Source organism: Cupressus sempervirens, chromosome 3 (assembly GCF_028749045.1).
Source record: "Cupressus sempervirens isolate cs-2001-9-10 chromosome 3, ASM2874904v1, whole genome shotgun sequence".
In the NCBI taxonomy this organism is placed as follows: domain Eukaryota; kingdom Viridiplantae; phylum Streptophyta; class Pinopsida; order Cupressales; family Cupressaceae; genus Cupressus; species Cupressus sempervirens.
The window spans coordinates 965,014,323-965,033,765 of NC_143120.1; the positions used below are offsets into that span (position 1 = coordinate 965,014,323).

At 36.0% G+C, this 19,443-nt stretch overlaps 2 protein-coding genes across 2 annotated transcripts; both read left to right on the forward strand.

Moving 5' to 3' along the window:
- The first annotated feature begins 13,771 nt into the window (after positions 1–13,771).
- On the forward strand, positions 13,772–14,605 carry LOC149569941 (uncharacterized). Its single transcript, XM_089817052.1, has one exon. The coding sequence runs from the start codon at positions 13,772–13,774 to the stop codon at positions 14,603–14,605; it is 834 nt and encodes a 277-aa protein (XP_089673178.1).
- Positions 14,606–17,907: 3,302 nt separating this feature from the next.
- Positions 17,908–19,131, forward strand: LOC149569942 (uncharacterized). Its single transcript, XM_089817053.1, has one exon. It carries the CDS (start codon positions 17,908–17,910, stop codon positions 19,129–19,131), a length of 1,224 nt encoding a protein of 407 aa, XP_089673179.1.
- The last annotated feature ends 312 nt before the right edge of the window (positions 19,132–19,443 follow it).

Consider the following 19,443-nt stretch of genomic DNA (forward strand, 5'->3'; position numbering starts at 1 on the left):
TAACATATAATAAATTCAAAGTATATTAGATAGATGTCAAGTTAGCATTTCTAAATGGAGAACTTGAAGAAGAGGTATACATAGAACAACTTGAAGGTTATCCTTTAATAGATGAAAAGGATATAGTGTATAGATTGAAGAAAGCATTGTATGGCTCGAAGAAAGCACCCAAAACTTGGTATGCAATGTTGGACAAGCATTTAACAAAGCTTGGATATAGCGAAGGTATGGAAGATAGTAATTTATATTGGGAAGAAATTGATGATGGATTGATGATTTTGGTAATATTTGTTGATGATATCATATTTGGAGGAAATGATGATAAAAGTGACAAGTTTGTAGAAGAAATAAAGAAGGAATTTGAAATGAGCATGATAGGACAAATGAAATATTTTCTAGGATTACAAATTGTGTAGGACAAAGAAGGTATTTCCCAGACTAAGTATTTGAAAGATCTACCAAAAAGGTTTGGCTTGGAAACATGTAAACATGATGGAACACCTATGGTTATTAGACACAAGCTATCTACAAAGGATGAGACACCTACTATTGAGCAGAAGAAGTATATATCTATGATTGGAAGATTGTAATATTTGACTCACATAAGGCCAGATATAGCAAATGTATTTGGAGTTGTGAGATTTCAAGATGACCCCAAAGAAGCACATTATGTAGAAGTCAAAAGGATATTTAGATATCTTAAAAGGAAGACTAGAGTTTGAATTGTAGTATGATAGATCTAATGATTTCACTTTATATGCTTATACTAATGTTGATTGGGAAGGAAAAATAGATGACAGAAAGAGGACCAATGGTGGAGACTTCTTTCTTGGAGGAAGATTGGTCTCTTTCCTAAGAAAGAAGTAGGAATGTACCTCACCAAGTATAGCCGAAGTAGAATATGTTCCAACAACAAACAATTGTAATCAAGTTGTTTGGATGAAGAAGATGCTGAAGGATATAAGGATAGAATTTAGTGAACCTATTTTCATACAATGTGACAACACAAGCATAGTAAATATGTCAAAGAATCCAATGTTGCATTCCAAGACTAAGCATAATTCTATCAAGTATCACATGTTAAGAGAAAAAGTTGTAGAAAAAGAAATTAGATTGGAGTATGTAAACACCAAAGAGCATATTGCAGATATTTTCATTAAGCCTCTTCCCAAAGAGAATTTTGAGTATTTTCAATGTATGCTAGGGGTTATGCCCCTTCCTATGTATCAGAGTAGATGATGCAAGAGTGCATCAATCCAGTGTAACAGAGTACTATTGATTGTCTGGAATAAATGCTGATGCTTCCTATATGGGGGAGTATTTGTGATGGATAGAGTCATCTAGGACTCTTGTTAGATGTTGTTTTTAACAATGTCTTTGGAGACTTGAGCAAGCCAGAGACGGTTGTTATAGAGAATGATGGTTGCTAAAACCTTTGACATTAATGTCAATGGGGGAGAAGTACAACATGATTTTTTTTTTTGGAGAAGAATTTTTTTTTGGAGAAGTAATAGTTTGAAAGAAGTATAGTACAATAGTTTGGTAGAAGTACAACATGGAAGAATTATTGATGAAGGGGATTTGAAAAGAAAGGTTAATAGTCTTTTGTAGTTCATATTTTTTTGGAACTAGATGTTTTTCATCTATGTTGCCATCAGTGCCAAAGGGGGTGATTTTTGGAAGCATGAATGATGATGATATTCCTATGGGGGAGTATTGTAGAAACATGATTAGATCATTATCATGATGATATGTTACATTCATGACTATGTTTGTCATTGATGTCAACGTAGCAATTTTTTCTGGTATCTAATAGAAGAACAATAGAAAGATCAAATTGGTACAGATAGAAAATTGAGCATTTTCAATAAGAGAGGTTAAAAGGAGATACTACTAAGTGTCTAGTATATGCAGCTAACCTCAAAAGCATGAAATATTAAGTTTGGAAAAATTTATGCAAGTTTCAATGAAGACTATTATGAGATAGAGTTTATAGAGGCATATTCTTTTAAACTTGTTATATCTCTTAAAAGAGTTGTTATTCTAAGAAGCCAAAGTTAAAGATGTGAAGAAGACATTCTAGAGATGATGTAGCTAAGGTCGCTCATTATAGTGTTACATGTATGGAAAGTTATTCAAGCTACAAGGTGAAAGATTAATTTTATCACTAAGTTTAACATGTTCTTAATGTGGTCCTATAATAATTAATTGAGAAGGTGTAATAGCCGACTCAGGGAATTGTTGTATAGATTCAATATAAAGGAAGGACACTTTCATTTATCATGAATGGATGAAAGTGAATTATTTTAAGCAACATGAAGAGAGGAATGCAAAGATAAGTAGAGAAGAGTGAAGGTGAAGGAAACTTCATTGCCAAAGTTTTATTGTGTGATCCAAAGTTTGATACTTATATTCGAGGTTTGTGACCTAGTCTACAAGGTTTGACAGTGATTGGTCTGGTTGATAGGATAGAGGAAAGAAGTTAAAGAATAATACAAAAAATTATTCTATAGGGAATAGTTGAGAGATCAGTTGGACAATGAGTTTAGTGGTCTTGCCCCAAAAGTTGTTTAGACAATGGGTTCTTTTGTCTTCTATAACACCTAACAGGGTTGGAATCTTCTAACAAGGATTCAAAGTCTCCTAACAAGGACTCAAATGTACTAAATGTTGTAATAGAATTTTAATAGGGTCCATCCTCTAACAAGGAATATTTATATTAGTATATCATCTTATGGGCATCATTTCCACTAGGGTTTTCCCTTTGATCAAGGGTTTCCCTAGTTAACATATCTGGTGTAATTGTGTATGCGCATCTTGTTATGGTTGTTGTTTACTTTGGTTGAATGGTTAAGATTATTTAAGGTGGATAAATGTCTCAATTATTGGATAATTGATTCATCCCCCCCAGTTATCTTGGTGGACTATTGTTTCTAACAATTGGTATCAGAGCATCAAGTCCTTGAAGATAAAGTTTAACAACTTTGGGAGATCCATGGCGAACATATTCAGAAAAGATAATATGAAGGTCAATGGAATAAATTATGAGAGATGGAAGAAAAAGATGAAGACACATCTATTGTGGATGGGTCCAGGATATTGGATTTTGACAAAATTAGAAAGGACAATCATTGCTGATTTTTTTTCAAAAACTTGTACTGATGAAGAAAGGGAACTTTTCACGTGTGACATGAGAGCTAGGGAAGCACTATTGTTTGCACTTCTTGAGATTGAGTAAAACTAGATAAAGTCACTTTTTACTTCTCATATGATTTGGAAAGCTTTGGTAAATAGTTTTGAAGGTCATGAACATTCTAAGAAATTGAGGTTACAAAGCTAGATTTGTGCATTTCAAGATGTTAAAATGATGGAAGATGAATCTATAAGAACATATGTAGGTAGGATATAAGAAATTACTGTAGGTATTAGATCTCAAGGAGGAACCAAGCAACATGATGAGGTGATATGGAAGATATTGAAGAGCTTAACACCAACATTTAAGAAAGTAGTTCAAATCATATAGTTGTTGATATCTTGTACCAAAGATTTCACAAAGGAAATATTACTTGGGAGACTTGAAATAGTTGAGAATGAGCTTAGATAGTTCAAAGAATTGACCAGAACATAAAAAAATTTGAGTACCCTAAATATTTGACCTAGTTTATCGAGAAGCACAAGTGCTAGAGGAGACTTTGCTAGCACTAGCATATCTGATGAGGATAGAAAGATAGAAGGAGTAGCCCTTATGGTAAGAAGAGAAAAGGATGTTAAGAAAATCTTTAAATGTTGGACTTGTAATGAATTAGGTCATTATGCATCTAAGTTTCCTAAAAGAGAGAAAAAGTATAGAGGAAATTTCAAGCCTAGAAGAGATAGAGAGTGTCTATAGAAAATGAAGAAAATGCTTTCAATGAACAAGCAGTAAGTGCTAGTGATGATGAAATAGGATTTGTAGATATTAAAGAATAAATTCTAGAGAAAATGGCTTTGGTATCATAGGTTGAAAATAAATTTGATTGGATAATTGAAAGTGATTGTTCACATCATATGACTGGTGATATGAACAATTTGTTGACTTCAAAAGTCATGATGGAGGCATTGTCAGAGTTGGAAACAATGCAACATGCCATGTTAAAGGTATTGGGTCTATAACTCTTGATGGTGAGACTAAAATTGTGGATGTATATTTTGTTGATGGTTTGAGGCATAATCTTCTGAGTGTTGGATATCTAATGGATAAAGGTTATCAGTTACAGTTCATAGAGAAGACATGCATGACTAGAGACAAAGATGGAAAGGCAATTGGAATAGGAACTAGATCTAGAGGTAATGTATTTTAGCTAAATTATACTAAAATGACATGTTTAGTTGCAAAGTTAGATGACAGTTGGTTATGGCACAAGAGGTTTTGTCATATAAACTTTTACATCATTGTTAAGACTAGTAGTATGTTTGTAGTTAGAGATTTTCCTAAGATTGTAAAGCCTACTAACACAATTTGCAAGGAGTGTGTATTGGAAAAGTATAATAGAACTTTTTTTCATAGCAAAAAGTTTACTACTACAACAAAATTGGAGATTATACATAGATACCCCAATGGTCCTACAAAGACTAAAGGATTCTATGGTGAAAGGTCTTTCATGATTTTAGTTGATGACTTTTCTAGAATGATGTGGGTTGCATTTCTTAAAGAAAAATCTGAGGCATTTGATAAGTTCAAGATATTTAAGAATAGAGTTGGGAATGAATCATGTATGGAGATTAAATTTTTAAGATCAGATAGAGGAGGAAAATTTACTTTAAATGAGTTTAACATCTTTTGTGAAGCTAATGGAATCAAAAAATAGTTGTCAGCTCTGAGAAGCCCTGAACAAAATGGCATTGCTAAGAGAAGAAATAGGCTAGTAACAAAATCAATAAGAGCTATGTTAGCTGAGAATGATGTATCCAAGATGTTTTGGAGAGAAGCTATGAATACAATAGTTTACACTCTGAATAGAGTGCAAGTCAGGAAAGACACGAACAAGACCCATTATGAACTTTTGTTTGGTCACTCACCTACAGTTAAGTATTTCAAAATTTTTGGTCATAAATGTTATATTAAAAGAGATGATGAAATTGGTAAGTTTGATTCTAGAAGTGATGAAGATATGTTTCTTGGTTATTCATTGAAAAGAAAGGCCTATAGATGTTATAATATGAGAACTAAGACTATTATGGAAAGTGCAAATGTGAGAGTTGATGAGAAACTCAGGATACAAGATAGAATATTTGACTACACTTCAAGTAATGAGAATGTTGTTACTAAACCAAGGAATGATGAAGTATTCTTTGAGACTAACAATGATTTGTAGAATGAAGGAGAGATAAGGGAGGAAAAAAGCTCAAAACTTTCAATATAGCTAAGAGTTGAGATAACAGCTCCTACTTCAGGTAAGAAAATGAGAAAGAATCATCCACCTGGGTAGATCATCAGTAGCAAAGATAAAGGTGTGATGACAAGAAGAAAAATTAATGAAGAACTATGTTTGTTATCTCAAGTTGAACCAAAGAATAAAGATGAAGCATATAAAGATGACTATTGGAAGCAAGCTATAAAAGAAGAATTGGATTAGATAGAAAAGAATGAGACATGGGAATTAGTCCCCAAACCAATAGACAAGAATGTGATAGGGACAAAATGGGTATTCAGGAACACAATGAATGAACAAGGCGAAGTTGCAAGGAATAGAGAAAGATTGGTATGTAAAGGTTACTCACAACAAGAAGGAATAGACTATGAAAAAACCTATCCTCATATGGAAAGAATAGAAGCAGTAAGGTTATTCTTAGCATATGCATCATATAAGAAATTCAAAGTGTATTAGATGGATGTCAAGTCAACACTTTTGAATGGAGAACTTGAAGAAGAGGTATACATAGAACAACCTAAAGGTTGTCCTTTAAAAAATGACAAAGACATAGTATGCGTATTGAAGAAAGGACCATGCCACCCTAATTTACTTTGAACCATAGTCCAAGCCTTTGAAGCCACCTTACAATTCAGAACTAAATGGTCTACATCCTTACAACGTTCCTTACATAAAATGCATCTTGAGAGACCATGCACACGAAATTTTTACCTTCTATCATTGGTGATAATCTGCCTTTTGGTTGCCAGCCATGCAAAAGCACCGACCTTTAGGAGATAATGCTTACCCCAAAATAGATTAGTTGGTCATAATTCATCTATAACCTCATTAGTAGAATCTAATACCCAATCTTGACTGAACAACATCCACTACTTGCAACACACTATATGAATTTATCCTATTTATGTGACTTCAAAATCTATCTAGAATCTATAATCTCTTGCAAACACACCTTTACATGCTCCTTCATATTAACATTGTCTAGAATTTTTCTTTTTGAATCCAAATCCGATGGAGTCTCCACTTGAACCAAATAATCCACCATCTTATGTCCCCACAATTGTTCCAAATAGCTCGAGATGGTTAGTGTTTTTAGTGTACTTTTATAAATATTTCAATTTTAATACTTCCATTTGAATGTGAAGATTGATTTTCAATTTGTCAGGCATAATTTTTATTTTTATAAAATACAATTATTTGTGGTTGATAATAATCTATTATTTGTGGTTGATAATAATATAGAATGTTCAATTGTTCCATTTTATGGATGGGGTTTATCATCAGATCCTACCTCTCATTTTAATAAATTATAATAAATTAATCTAATAGTTACTTTCTTTACTTGCAATACATTTTTAATCCTACAAGACATCATTTCTTTACTTTCCATACATTTTTAATCAGCCATTCCACTATTTTGGCATATCCAATTCTATTTACTTTAAGTTAGATTGCCATGACTAAAATTACCACTATCATTGAATTTGGTTTATTAATTTTGTGATATTCTTTCATTGTAAATTAGATGACATATATCATGTAATTCTATAAATTAGATAACATATATTATGTAATTTCATTGACTTTGTCTCTACATGCCCTTATTGGTACTCAAAATGAGTTAAAATTTGAGTGATGCAAAATTTAATATGAATTTAAGCGAAGGTTAAGGTTATTATACCTATGAGTTAGATTCTTTTGTAGTTTGTAAAAGTCATAATTTAGTATTTGTTTTATTTAGTCTATAAATATATTGAGGCTTTTCTAATTAGTTGTCTTCAATTTAGGACACCAAAAACTTATGATATTGTCCATTCATTTAGAGTCATAAAACCTATTTTTTGGTGTGATTATGTACCTAATATGTACTTAAGATTATTTCGGTAGTCATGTTATTCCAAGTTAGACACATTAGTTATTATATTATTTGAGGAAATCAAGAAATGAGGGGAAAAAAAAGTTAATGTGCAAGTCAATCAATAATAATCAGCCTCTCATCCATCTAATCACATTCAATGGTGATGGAATATGCTCAACATAGCTATTTCTAGTGTTGTTGAATTTTAGAATTTTGTCAAAGATCTTCTAATGAATTTTAAGCTAAGGACCTTATTTAGTTTGCTTTCTTTTAAATTTTCTTGGTGTGTCTCCTTTGATACGTACATTAGATAATATTCTTATAAAATATATTTGTTGGTGTAATTATGCATCTACCATGTACTTAATCTTACTTAGGTAGCTAGGTTATCCTAAATTAGACAAGTCAGTTGTTATATTATTTGAAGAAATTAAGAAATTAGAAAAAATTAAGTTAGTTGATGTGAAAGGTAATAAATTTTACAATCTTGTCAAAGAACCTCTTAATATATTTTAAGCTAAGTACATTATTGAATTTTCCTTCTATGAAGTTGAGATTGTATCAGAGATACAATCTAAACTTTAACAATTTGTGAATATATTTTTATTAAGCTATTACTCTTATGAGAATTTTCGAAAATTATCTCTATAGTACAACTTTTTAATTTTATCTATTTATTTACAATTTTAAAAAACTCAAGAAAAATAAAATAAAACTATTATTCATTTTTTTTTATTGAACTTAAATTCATACTTAAAATTTTTCTATACAAAATTATCCAAAAGAAATTTATTTCCACCAGCCCAAATACATTCTACTTTTATTATAAATATGTTTATTTACCCAAATATGAACAATAATTTCATTGAATATTCAATACTCAAGGACAAAATCAACTAATAGGAATGAAAGAGAAAAAAATCAACATACTTCTCAACTAGGGAGAAGACAATAAGCTACATCTCAACTTTATAAGGAATAATATAAATATCATGTAAGGTTTGGAAATGGGCATATAGATTCTCATTCTCACATTTGGGATTTGGGATCTCATAAGACATGATTAGAAATAAGGGGAATAAACTCCTACTTTCCACAAATGTTATGGTTCTTCCCATCTTGCTTTTCATGATTCTTATCCTTGTGTCTACTTTTGTTGCCAAGCTAAACATATTAACATGCTCTCTAATCTTGTTGATTGAATTATTAAAAAAATGGTATACAATGTTATCCTATACACTTTTATTGTAGAGTATACATGAAGGTTATATGCTTGGGAAAACATCATGAGGAGTTTGTAAAAAGTTGCTTATGATCCACTCATAACTTTAAGAACTTTATGCATTGAGAAGCAACATGACTAAGGGATAAATGTTCTTTGAAATGAAGGAGTCAAATATTTTAATAAATAATTTCTTTTTGAATAATTAAATTTAGTTTAATCTAATTGTAAATCCTCGAGTGTAATCTTGAGAAAGACATGGTAACTATGTACAAGGAGTGAGGAGGCCAACGTAGATGAAATATAACTAAAAAATCCATCAAAAGTGCAACAAAAACTCTACTAAAAACTATTACTACAATCTACTATTCGAATTGTACAAACTCAAAATTATATAAATTACAAAAATAAATAATTAAAGAAACATAAAATACATATTTCTATATTGACACTTTATAAAATAATAAACTTAATTAATGAATTGTAGTCCATAACACAAAAACAAAAAAAAATTAAAATTACAAACTATAACACACAAAATAGAGAAAAGAAAATAAATAAAATTAAGTCATTGCCATTTTATGAGTGTGCCCTCTTCTCAATCCATGGGTTAGTTCAAATGTCTAGTACAAAATCAGATCATAAACTACATATATTCATTTAAAAGAAAATCTTATACAATTTATATTTTCTGTATTATTCTCACCATTTCTATGCCTTTCCTATTCTATTCTCCCTACGTTGTGCTATTTTACCATCCTTTATTGCTGCTACATTATTGGACTATTTTTCAAATTCCATGCTATATTCCACTTTTATAGTAGAAGTATTATTTAGTTAATCACTTTTCTTTTGTACAATACATCTATAGCAACATATAACTAGTATATACACAACTCCAATATGTCTGTCTAAATATGAAGAAATTGAACATTAAGAGTAATTTGGAGGATAAATAGGATTTGGATTTCATATTCGACAATTCCAACTTTGTCGAAAATGATCAAAGATATTCCTCCACTGTGAAAAATAAATCACAACTTAAAAACTTCGCTCGGCACTAACTATTGTCGAGTGCTAGTTTGCTCGGCACCTTAAGGAGCCGAGTGGTAGTTTGCTCGGCACGTGAAGGTGCCGAGTGATAGGTAGTAGGTGCCAAGTTAGCTTGGAACAAGAAGAAGCTGAGTAAGCTCAACACACGAAGAAGTAGAGTAAGCTCGGCACACAAAGGGAAATGCTCGGCAATAATGGATGCCGAGTGAGCTTAGCTCAAACTGGAAAAATTATAACTTAGTGAAATTTCAACGTAAATGTTTCCACCGTTAAAACTAGAGAGCCAAAGCTTGAAGCTTCTAAACAAACTTCTCAAATGCAATGAATAGAAGAAGAACAATGGATTCAAGTATGCTTGCTTGCTTTCTATTCAACTTTGATTATAAATATTAAAAAATCTAGGAGCATTTAGCTTCAACTAGAAAACCCTAAAATAACCCTAATCTGGTAAAACTTCAAACTTCAATGAACTTTAAACTTGCAGATCTAATGGCTGCATACAATGGTGCTTGGAGCAATCACTGCTTCAACAGGACAAATCCAACAATAACGAACTTACAGAATGAATAGAGGAAACTTGTGCAACTGGAAACATGACAAAAACTTCCTTCTATCTCTACAATGACTGATTTGCTAATCAACCTCTTTCTTCTTTTTTTCCTTTGCAACTCTCTGCTAAAATTTTGATCTATTGAATCACTTGAATGAATCTAAAACATTCCTTTTGTCATACTTTCCCCCCTCTTTCTTGATTTCAAAAACTCACCCACCGTAGTTATTGTTTCTATCTGTTTTGGAGTCCATCAGGTGGTAGGTGGGCATTTGCCTCTAGGGACAAACAACCATTGCATTTAATATTCCAACATCCACTTTAGACCGTGGCAAGATAGATAGAAGTCCTACAAAATTCAAACTTCTCCCTTGCTACTATGATATTTATAAAACTATAAAAGTACAAGGCAAATTCACCTTATTATTAGTAGGTTTGATTCTTTGGCTAAAAGTGTTAAATAGTCAAATTTGAATTATTTTTGCAAACTTAATTTCTTCCTTAGTGTGTGATGTTTAACGGTGGCCTCCTTCCTAACTTGCAATTTGCCCCCTTCAGACACACTTCAAAGAAAATGAAATGAAAATGTAGGTCAATATGTTTGGTACTATTGTAAAAAATAATATTTTTGACTAAGTAAATGACATTGTTGCAATCAAAAAATAGAATTGAATATATAATTTTCCATCTATTCACTAAACAATCGCTATACTAAAATAATCTCTTTGACTCCTATAAGAGCAATACATTCAAGTTATGTTGTGGAAAGTGCAACCACTGGTTGCATTTGGAAAACCTAACTGATTACTAACCTAATAAATCTAAATTCTTAAATCACCGGCCATATCAGAGTGGATAAGTCTCAATGAAGTATCCTTCTCACCAAAACATAAGTCCCTTTTAAATACTAGAAAATACACATAACTGTATGCCAATGTTATATCCTTAACTGATGATCACTAACCACCTTAACATTTGCCACACCAAATCTATTCAAAAACTTTATTAATTTTTTTTTGTGGACAACTTGAATTCCTTCTTCTATCTTTATCTTAAATAATTGTCATACCAAGTATCTGCCTACTGCCCCTAAGTCTTTCATTACAAACCTTTGAACTAAATGTCACTTCAATTCACAGAAAATCCTCATGTTAGTGCTAGTTACTTACATATCACCAACTTAAAGGAATAGAAGGATAAACTCAAAATTAGACAAGTAGACAGATGGATCATATTTGCAACATAAGAAATGATGCTCAGTTATGAAGCTTTCAAACTTGAAGTAGCACTACCACGGGGCTTGCTTGAGCTTGAGCTTGAGCTATGAAAATGTTCTTGTCCTATTTTAGAAAACCTTCAAACTGCACCATATATAATTCCTCATTTATGAAGAAAGGGTATTTTTAAATCTCTTTTATGTCTTAATTAATTTTTACCCTTCTTTTAACAAGATACTACTACTACTATCTCTATGGCGGCTTTGGCTCAGGCTCAGAATGTTAAAGCTGTCCCTTTTTTTACTGCTGGCTCTGTCTAGAACATTTATGCTGGTGCTAGTTCAACTGTATTATATCCTATTGCTATGGGTATTGATGCCTATGCTTCTTCTATGAGGGTTTTGGGGGTTATTAGTGGTGCTACCCCTTTCCCTCCTATGGATACTCTTACGGTCTATACTGGTTCTTCAAGTTCATCTCTAGATTGGCAGAGGGCTACTGAAAAGGTGGAGGATGGATGGACATCAATTAAAGGAAATAAAGTCAAATTCTCCAAACCTTTGCTTGATATATCTTTATGTTCTTAGAAGATTGGACCAAAATGTAGATCTTGATGGTATTTGTTTTTTATAGGCTAGTTTTAGTCCTCTTGTTGGGAACTATGGTGAGTTTCGTTAGTTTTTTGGGTGGTGTTCCATAGTTGTGTTAAGATCCTTCATTGCTATATCTTTCTCTTCTCTTTGTACAAGGTTTCGGGTCCTTTTAAAACTGTTTTTACTTAATCAAAACAAGAAACAGTGTATTTTCATCAAGTTGCACAAGTTTAAGATTGTGAACTATGACCAATCCCAAAACTCCTTGAGTGGTAATATTTTGTACAATTGATTAACATATTTAATTAAAATCTACTCTCTTTTGTTGATCATATTATTTTATAGACAATTTGGTTTTGAATCTCTTCCTACCATTGTCTTCCTTCCCTAAAGGAAAATCACATCGATTCTTCAGTGCTCTATGATTTGGTGGAAGTGGAAGTGAATCTCAAGCATTGTTTGCCATTAGTGAGTTCATTTCTTCTTGCATTGTTTCCATAAATTTGTCATGTTAACATCATTACAAGCTTGTTTCAAAATAAGTGATTCTATTTGATTAGTACACAAAAATTTAGGATGATTAGTAACTAACACATTCATAATTTTTTGAATTTTTCTCAACCTAGTAGACCTCTTCAACTCTAGATTATAGCTTTGTTTATTAATTTTCTTATATTGCAAATTTGGGTTCCCAGAAGTGTTGATATTACCAAGTATTCCTATTTGTGGGGAAAATATAAGTAGGCATGGAATCACTCATCCAATTTGAATTTCTTATCCCTATCAAGCTAGTATATGAAGCGCAAGGAGCTTCTTATAATTATATCATTCACAACCTATTGGCATTCCTTTGTAGTGATTACTAAAAACATGTTACATTATAGATAATATTATTATCCTGGATAAGTGTTTCTACTATATTGTGTTGAAAACAATTGGTTAATTGTGTATTGTCTTTGATGTTACACAAAATGCCATATCATTTTCAATTAGTGTATATTGAGCTCACTCAGGCGATGAAGATAGTTTCTTGTGTTTGTCAAGTATTCCAAAGATTGCTTAGTTCAGAAGACAATTTCTACCAAGTTCACCCAGGCGACAAAGAGAAGACCATAGAAATTAAGTGTTAACTAAGGTCACTTTGTTAATGAAGGAAAAGTTAGATGGAACCAATCTTAATTGAGCTCACTCGGTTACCAAAGGAACTTTGTGGAAGTGCAATGTTAACCAAATTCACTTGGTTAACATAGAAAAATCATTTATGAGTTAGTGTCTACTGAGAAGGGTTGACTAATGAAGGATTTTCTTATTTTGGCATATTGAATTCAATAGTTTTGTTGATTGGTTCTAGCCAACTGAGGAAATGAATATTACGTATTCTAAGTTGTATTCAAGCCGACTTGACAATGTGTATGATATAAATATAAGGTCAAGTTGAGGATTGAATGTGAGTAAGTAATAGAAGATTTGAAGATGCTTAGAGGAAGAAAATTAGAAGGATAAGCAGAATATCCTTGTTGAGCTACAAAGATACATTTGATTAGAAAGGATTAAGTATACAAGCTAGAATTGAGATATGTGATCATCAATTCAATTGTATCAGAAATTAGGTCATCTCATTATTGCTCTCTAACCATTGTAGTAGTAATCTAAATCTCTTAATAGAGTTGGCTCTCCCCTCTCCCCGGTCATCGCTAACCTTTATATGGAGCGGTTTGAGGAAGTGGCCCTCCACTCTTTCCCCCTTAAACCCAGATGGTGGAAGCGATATGTGGATGACACAAATGTGTGTTGGCCACATGGTCATGACAAGCTTTTGGAGTTCCACCAGCACATCAACAACTTCTCCTCTAACATCTCCTTTACGATGGAACTTGAGTCTGACAACCTTTTACCTTTCCTCGATGTTCTTCTCATCAAGAAGGCAGATGGAACCCTTAGCCGATGTGTGTATCGCAAGGCCACCCACACTGATCTATACCTCCACTCTTCATCTCACCATCACCCCAGCCAAAAGGTTGGCATCCTCAAGACCCTTGCTCTTAGAGCCCTTAGAATTTGCGATGATGACAACTTAAACCAGGAGTTGGCCCATCTCCGCCAAGTCTTCAAACTTAACGGTTACTCTCATAAACAAATTTCTAAGGTGCTCAACCAAGCCAAATCTTTCTTTCTCACCAGTGCCAACCCCAAACCTCTCTTGTCTCCGCCCACCTTGAGCGTTGCCCTTCCTTTTGTTGATGGTTTATCCCAAAAGATTGCCAAAATCTTGTCCAAAAAGGGACTCAGGGTGGCCTTCAAGCCCCTATCCAGGGTCTGCAACTATGTGCCCCCTCTTAAGGACCCCAGGGATGCTCTTCTTGAATCAGGAGTCTACAAGATTGTTTGCTCTTGTGGTGTAGCCTACATAGGAGAAACGGGTCGCTCATTCCAGACTAGAATTAGGGAGCATGGTGCAGACATCAAACATGATAGGGTCCATAAATCTGCTCTGGCAGAGCACTCATCTGCAACCAAACACCATATCTGTCTCGAGAACACCCAAATCCTTGTCAAGGAAGATAACTACTTCAAGAGAAAGTTAATGGAAGCCATTGAAATTAACCACCACCCGCTGAATCTTAATCGTGAGGATGGTTGGTCTTTGAGCCAGTCTTGGCAACCATTATTAAGTTCGCTGGATATGCGTCTCCATCCTTGAGTGTCCCCCGCTCCCTATCCTCTCTCCTCTCTTCTTCGCAGGTCGAGCTCGCTCCTCGGCCTCTTGTGTTGCCTATCCTTGGTGTCATGTCTCTCCCCCTTCTTGTTCTCCGCCACAACCTCCCCTGTCTTATCCTCTCTTTCCTTGGTTCCTCCTCCCTTCTTTCTTAGTTCATTTTTTCCTGCCTTTTTTGATTATCATAATGGTAGGTGCCTTTTTTCGTTATATAGGTAGGTGTATTATTTCTTTGTTTTAGTTGCTTTCCTGCTTCTTTCTTTTGGTGTTTCTCCCTTAGTAGTTTTTTCTTTTTGTGGTTCTTTTTGTTTGGTGCAATTTTTTGCTTCGTAACCCCTTTGCTTCTTCTCCTTTTATTTTTTGGTATTTATTTATTTATATATATTAATACATTGTTGTAATTGTATTAATATATATTATCATTTCCTCCTTAGTATTAATATTTTTTTGTAGCTTTCACAGTTCTTATCATTTTTATTATTTTTTATTGCACCCTTAATAGGTCTAATAGCCAGTATTAATATATACATCATATTTTATATTAATTTATATAGTTTTTGAGCTATAATATTATTCATATTTCATTATTATTTTTCACCTTAGATGCTTCGGTAGGTGTATTCATTGTTTATTTATATTATTATCATTGTGCTTTTTTTTTCACTGTGCCGGATTCATTGCATTTGATACATAGTTTTTATTGTATATTTTTTTAGCACTTTGGGTTTCCTTTTTTGCGTGCTTTTGCCTCTCGATTGTTTTGTTCTTTACCTGTTATTTCCCTATTTCTTTACAAGGGAGGCTCAGGCACTTGCTCTAGTTTAGGTTCTTATTAGTTTCTTGTTTTCTATTTCCTAGGGGTTTTGTCTAATTTAACTCCTTTTTTAGTCTCCTGTCTCCCATGGGTCCCCCCCCCTTTTTTAGCTTTTTCCTTTTATTTTTTGTCTTCTCCTCTATCCACCTCCCTTCCTTCCAACTTTTTCCCTTATTAACCCCCTCACTGGCCTGATCTGCTCACTTTTTCATTCTTGCATTCTCTCATCCTGATGATGGATCACAGAGTGTGATCCGAAACGTTGATGCTAAAAAAACGTACACAATCAAATCCAGAAGCAAAATTTGAAAGTCTAATGGATTGTGGAAACCTAATCAAATTGATTGATACCCTTCATGGGAGGGAGCTATGCTACAAATCCAAGCAACTAGAGATGCTAAGAATCAGGCTTATGAAGAAAATTGCAGATCTGGCCTTCCTGAAGCGCTGTAGAGATTTCCAGTTGATTCCTTGTTTCGTAAAAATTAGCCACCACCTGTGGAGCGTGCATACCAAGCACATTTTCCTCCGAGCTGGCCTCTCCCTCCTAAGATCGGTAATCCAGTCCACCAGGAGATCCATCAACCATCTCAATGCTAGGTTGATGCCCCTTCATCTTGAGTTGGCCTCCGTACTTCGCCCTGACCTGTGGGAGCGGTTAGATACCTCTTCTTACAATCGGGCTTTGGGTCGTCAAGCTGTTTGCATCCAAAGACAGAAGCTAAAGTTTGGCTCTCTTCTCAGGCAATCTCTTGGCGGGCGTCGAGGTTCTTCTTTTCAGTCTTTCGCTGCTTGTCCAGCTCGGCAGCGCCCCTCATTGCAGACTGGGCCTTCACCCTTCTCCAACCAGTTAACAGGCGGTATCTCTACGGCAGAGACGAGGCCCATCCTTGTACTGTCTGCCGCGAGCCAAGCTTCTGGAGTCTCGCCGCCCCCGCCTCTTACGAGCCAGCACGCAGTGGTTGGAACCAGTAGATCTGTTCCTCGTGGGTCCTGTATCTCTACGGCAGATACGCGACCTGTCCTTGCACTGTCTGCCGCGAGCCAAGCTCCTGCAGTCTCGCCACCCCCGCCTCCTACGAGCCAGCGCGCAGTGGATGGAGTGAGCAGAACTGTTCCTCGTGAGCCCTGTTCGGTTGTTCCTCAAGTCACTGCAAATTTGCCCAGACTGGAGCTCCTGGATCGACCTGCATCTTGCCTCCTCGATGACTTCGCCCAACGGTCATCTTCTCCCAGCGGCTCCATCATGGATGGTGCAGGTACGTCCACCTACCCTTTGGACTCTCTTGATGTGCATAGTCAGTGTGGTAGTTGTTCTCTTTGCAGCGCTGTAGTTGGTGCATCCCATCGAGCCCCTTGCTCATTTATTGCTAGTCTTGTCACCCCGAGTTTGTGTGAGCCGACGACTAACGTGCAGGCCACTTGCATCTTTAACTCTGTGCCTGCCCCGTCATCCAGCGTTCCTTGTCAGAGTGTTGGCTGTTCTCCTTCGCCTGTGGTAGTTGTTGCTTCCCATCGGGCCCCTCACTCTTTACACTCGAATCCTGTCGCCATTAATAAGAGTGAGCCATTGTTCAACTTGAAAGCCCCCTGCTTGGACAATTTGGTCTCTGCTCCTTCGTCCCCCTCTTTGGCGATGTCGAAGTCGGAGCCTCTCCAGCTTCCCAGCGGCTCTAAGGCGTTCCCTGTTGCCATCAACCATGTTGATCTTCCCTTGAACCTTGATGCTACCTCTATTAGGGACCGTTCGTGTCCCCCTCCTCTTTCCCACTGCTCGGTGCTTGATTGGGAGAATAAACTTGTGGTCAACTTGTCTCATGCCATTATTGACCATCTTTCTTTTAATTTTTTGAAGCGTGGTCTCAACTTTGCCTGTGCTCCTCGATCTATTCCTCACATTAAATTTCTTGTTGAGATCGAGCAAGCTATTCGCTCCCTCTCCCCTGATTTGGCGGAAGAGGTTAGACAAGATTGTGCTGTCGCCCTCAGGCGTGCCAAACCGCCCAGACTCAACTTCCCTAAAGTGGAGTTGCGTGCCTTCAAGCATTTAGTTGCTAACAACGATATTGTCATCACCAAGGCAGACAAAGGTAATGCCACTGTGATCATGAACAGACATGATTATGTCGCCAAGATGCAGGTTTTACTCTCTGACGCGAGTAGCTACAGAATCCTTCCTCGTAACCCCTGTTTGAAGATTCTCTGACTTGTCAAGGTTGCCGTATCCAGATCCTCCTTTGATGAGACCACCAAGAAAAAACTGGTGCCATCTAAAGAAGTAACCCCTCGCATCTATGGGGTACCAAAAATTCATAAGGATGGTATCCCTCTTCGACCCATAGTTGACACCATTGGGTCGCCAACCTATGAGTTGGCATCTCATCTTGCCAAGCTTATCTCCCCGTTGGTGGGAAATTCTGACACCTTTGTCAAAGATTCTAGCCACTTCGTTCAATTTACCAAAGATGTCAAGATGGAGCAAAATGACATCTTGGTGAGTTTTGATGTGGTTTCTCTCTTCACCAAGGTGCCGATTCCTGACTCAATCGACATCATCAAGGAAAAGATGGGTGAGGAAATTGCTTCCTTAGTGGATTTATGTTTGAGGTCCACCTTCTTTTCCTTCCAAGGCGTCTTCTATGAGCAAGTTGACGGGGTGGCTATGGGCTCTCCCCTCTCCCCGGTCATCGCTAACCTTTATATGGAGCGGTTTGAGGAAGTGGCCCTCCACTCTTTCCCCCTTAAACCCAGATGGTGGAAGCGATATGTGGATGACACAAATGTGTGTTGGCCACATGGTCATGACAAGCTTTTGGAGTTCCACCAGCACATCAACAACTTCTCCTCTAACATCTCCTTTACGATGGAACTTGAGTCTGACAACCTTTTACCTTTCCTCGATGTTCTTCTCATCAAGAAGGCAGATGGAACCCTTAGCCGATGTGTGTATCGCAAGGCCACCCACACTGATCTATACCTCCACTCTTCATCTCACCATCACCCCAGCCAAAAGGTTGGCATCCTCAAGACCCTTGCTCTTAGAGCCCTTAGAATTTGCGATGATGACAACTTAAACCAGGAGTTGGCCCATCTCCGCCAAGTCTTCAAACTTAACGGTTACTCTCATAAACAAATTTCTAAGGTGCTCAACCAAGCCAAATCTTTCTTTCTCACCAGTGCCAACCCCAAACCTCTCTTGTCTCCGCCCACCTTGAGCGTTGCCCTTCCTTTTGTTGATGGTTTATCCCAAAAGATTGCCAAAATCTTGTCCAAAAAGGGACTCAGGGTGGCCTTCAAGCCCCTATCCAGGGTCCGCAACTATGTGCCCCCTCTTAAGGACCCCAAGGATGCTCTTCTTGAATCAGGAGTCTACAAGATTGTTTGCTCTTGTGGTGTAGCCTACATAGGAGAAACGGGTCGCTCATTCCAGACTAGAATTAGGGAGCATGGTGCAGACATCAAACATGATAGGGTCCATAAATCTGCTCTGGCAGAGCACTCATCTGCAACCAAACACCATATCTGTCTCGAGAACACCCAAATCCTTGTCAAGGAAGATAACTACTTCAAGAGAAAGTTAATGGAAGCCATTGAAATTAACCACCACCCGCTGAATCTTAATCGTGAGGATGGTTGGTCTTTGAGCCAGTCTTGGCAACCATTATTAAGTTTGCTGGATATGCGTCTCCATCCTTGAGTGTCCCCCGCTCCCTATCCTCTCTCCTCTCTTCTTCGCAGGTCAAGCTCGCTCCTCGGCCTCTTGTGTTGCCTATCCTTGGTGTCATGTCTCTCCCCCTTCTTGTTCTCCGCCACAACCTCCCCTGTCTTATCCTCTCTTTCCTTGGTTCCTCCTCCCTTCTTTCTTCGTTCATTTTTTCCTGCCTTTTTTGATTATCATAATGGTAGGTGCCTTTTTTCGTTATATAGGTAGGTGTATTATTTCTTTGTTTTAGTTGCTTTCCTGCTTCTTTCTTTTGGTGTTTCTCCCTTAGTAGTTTTTTCTTTTTGT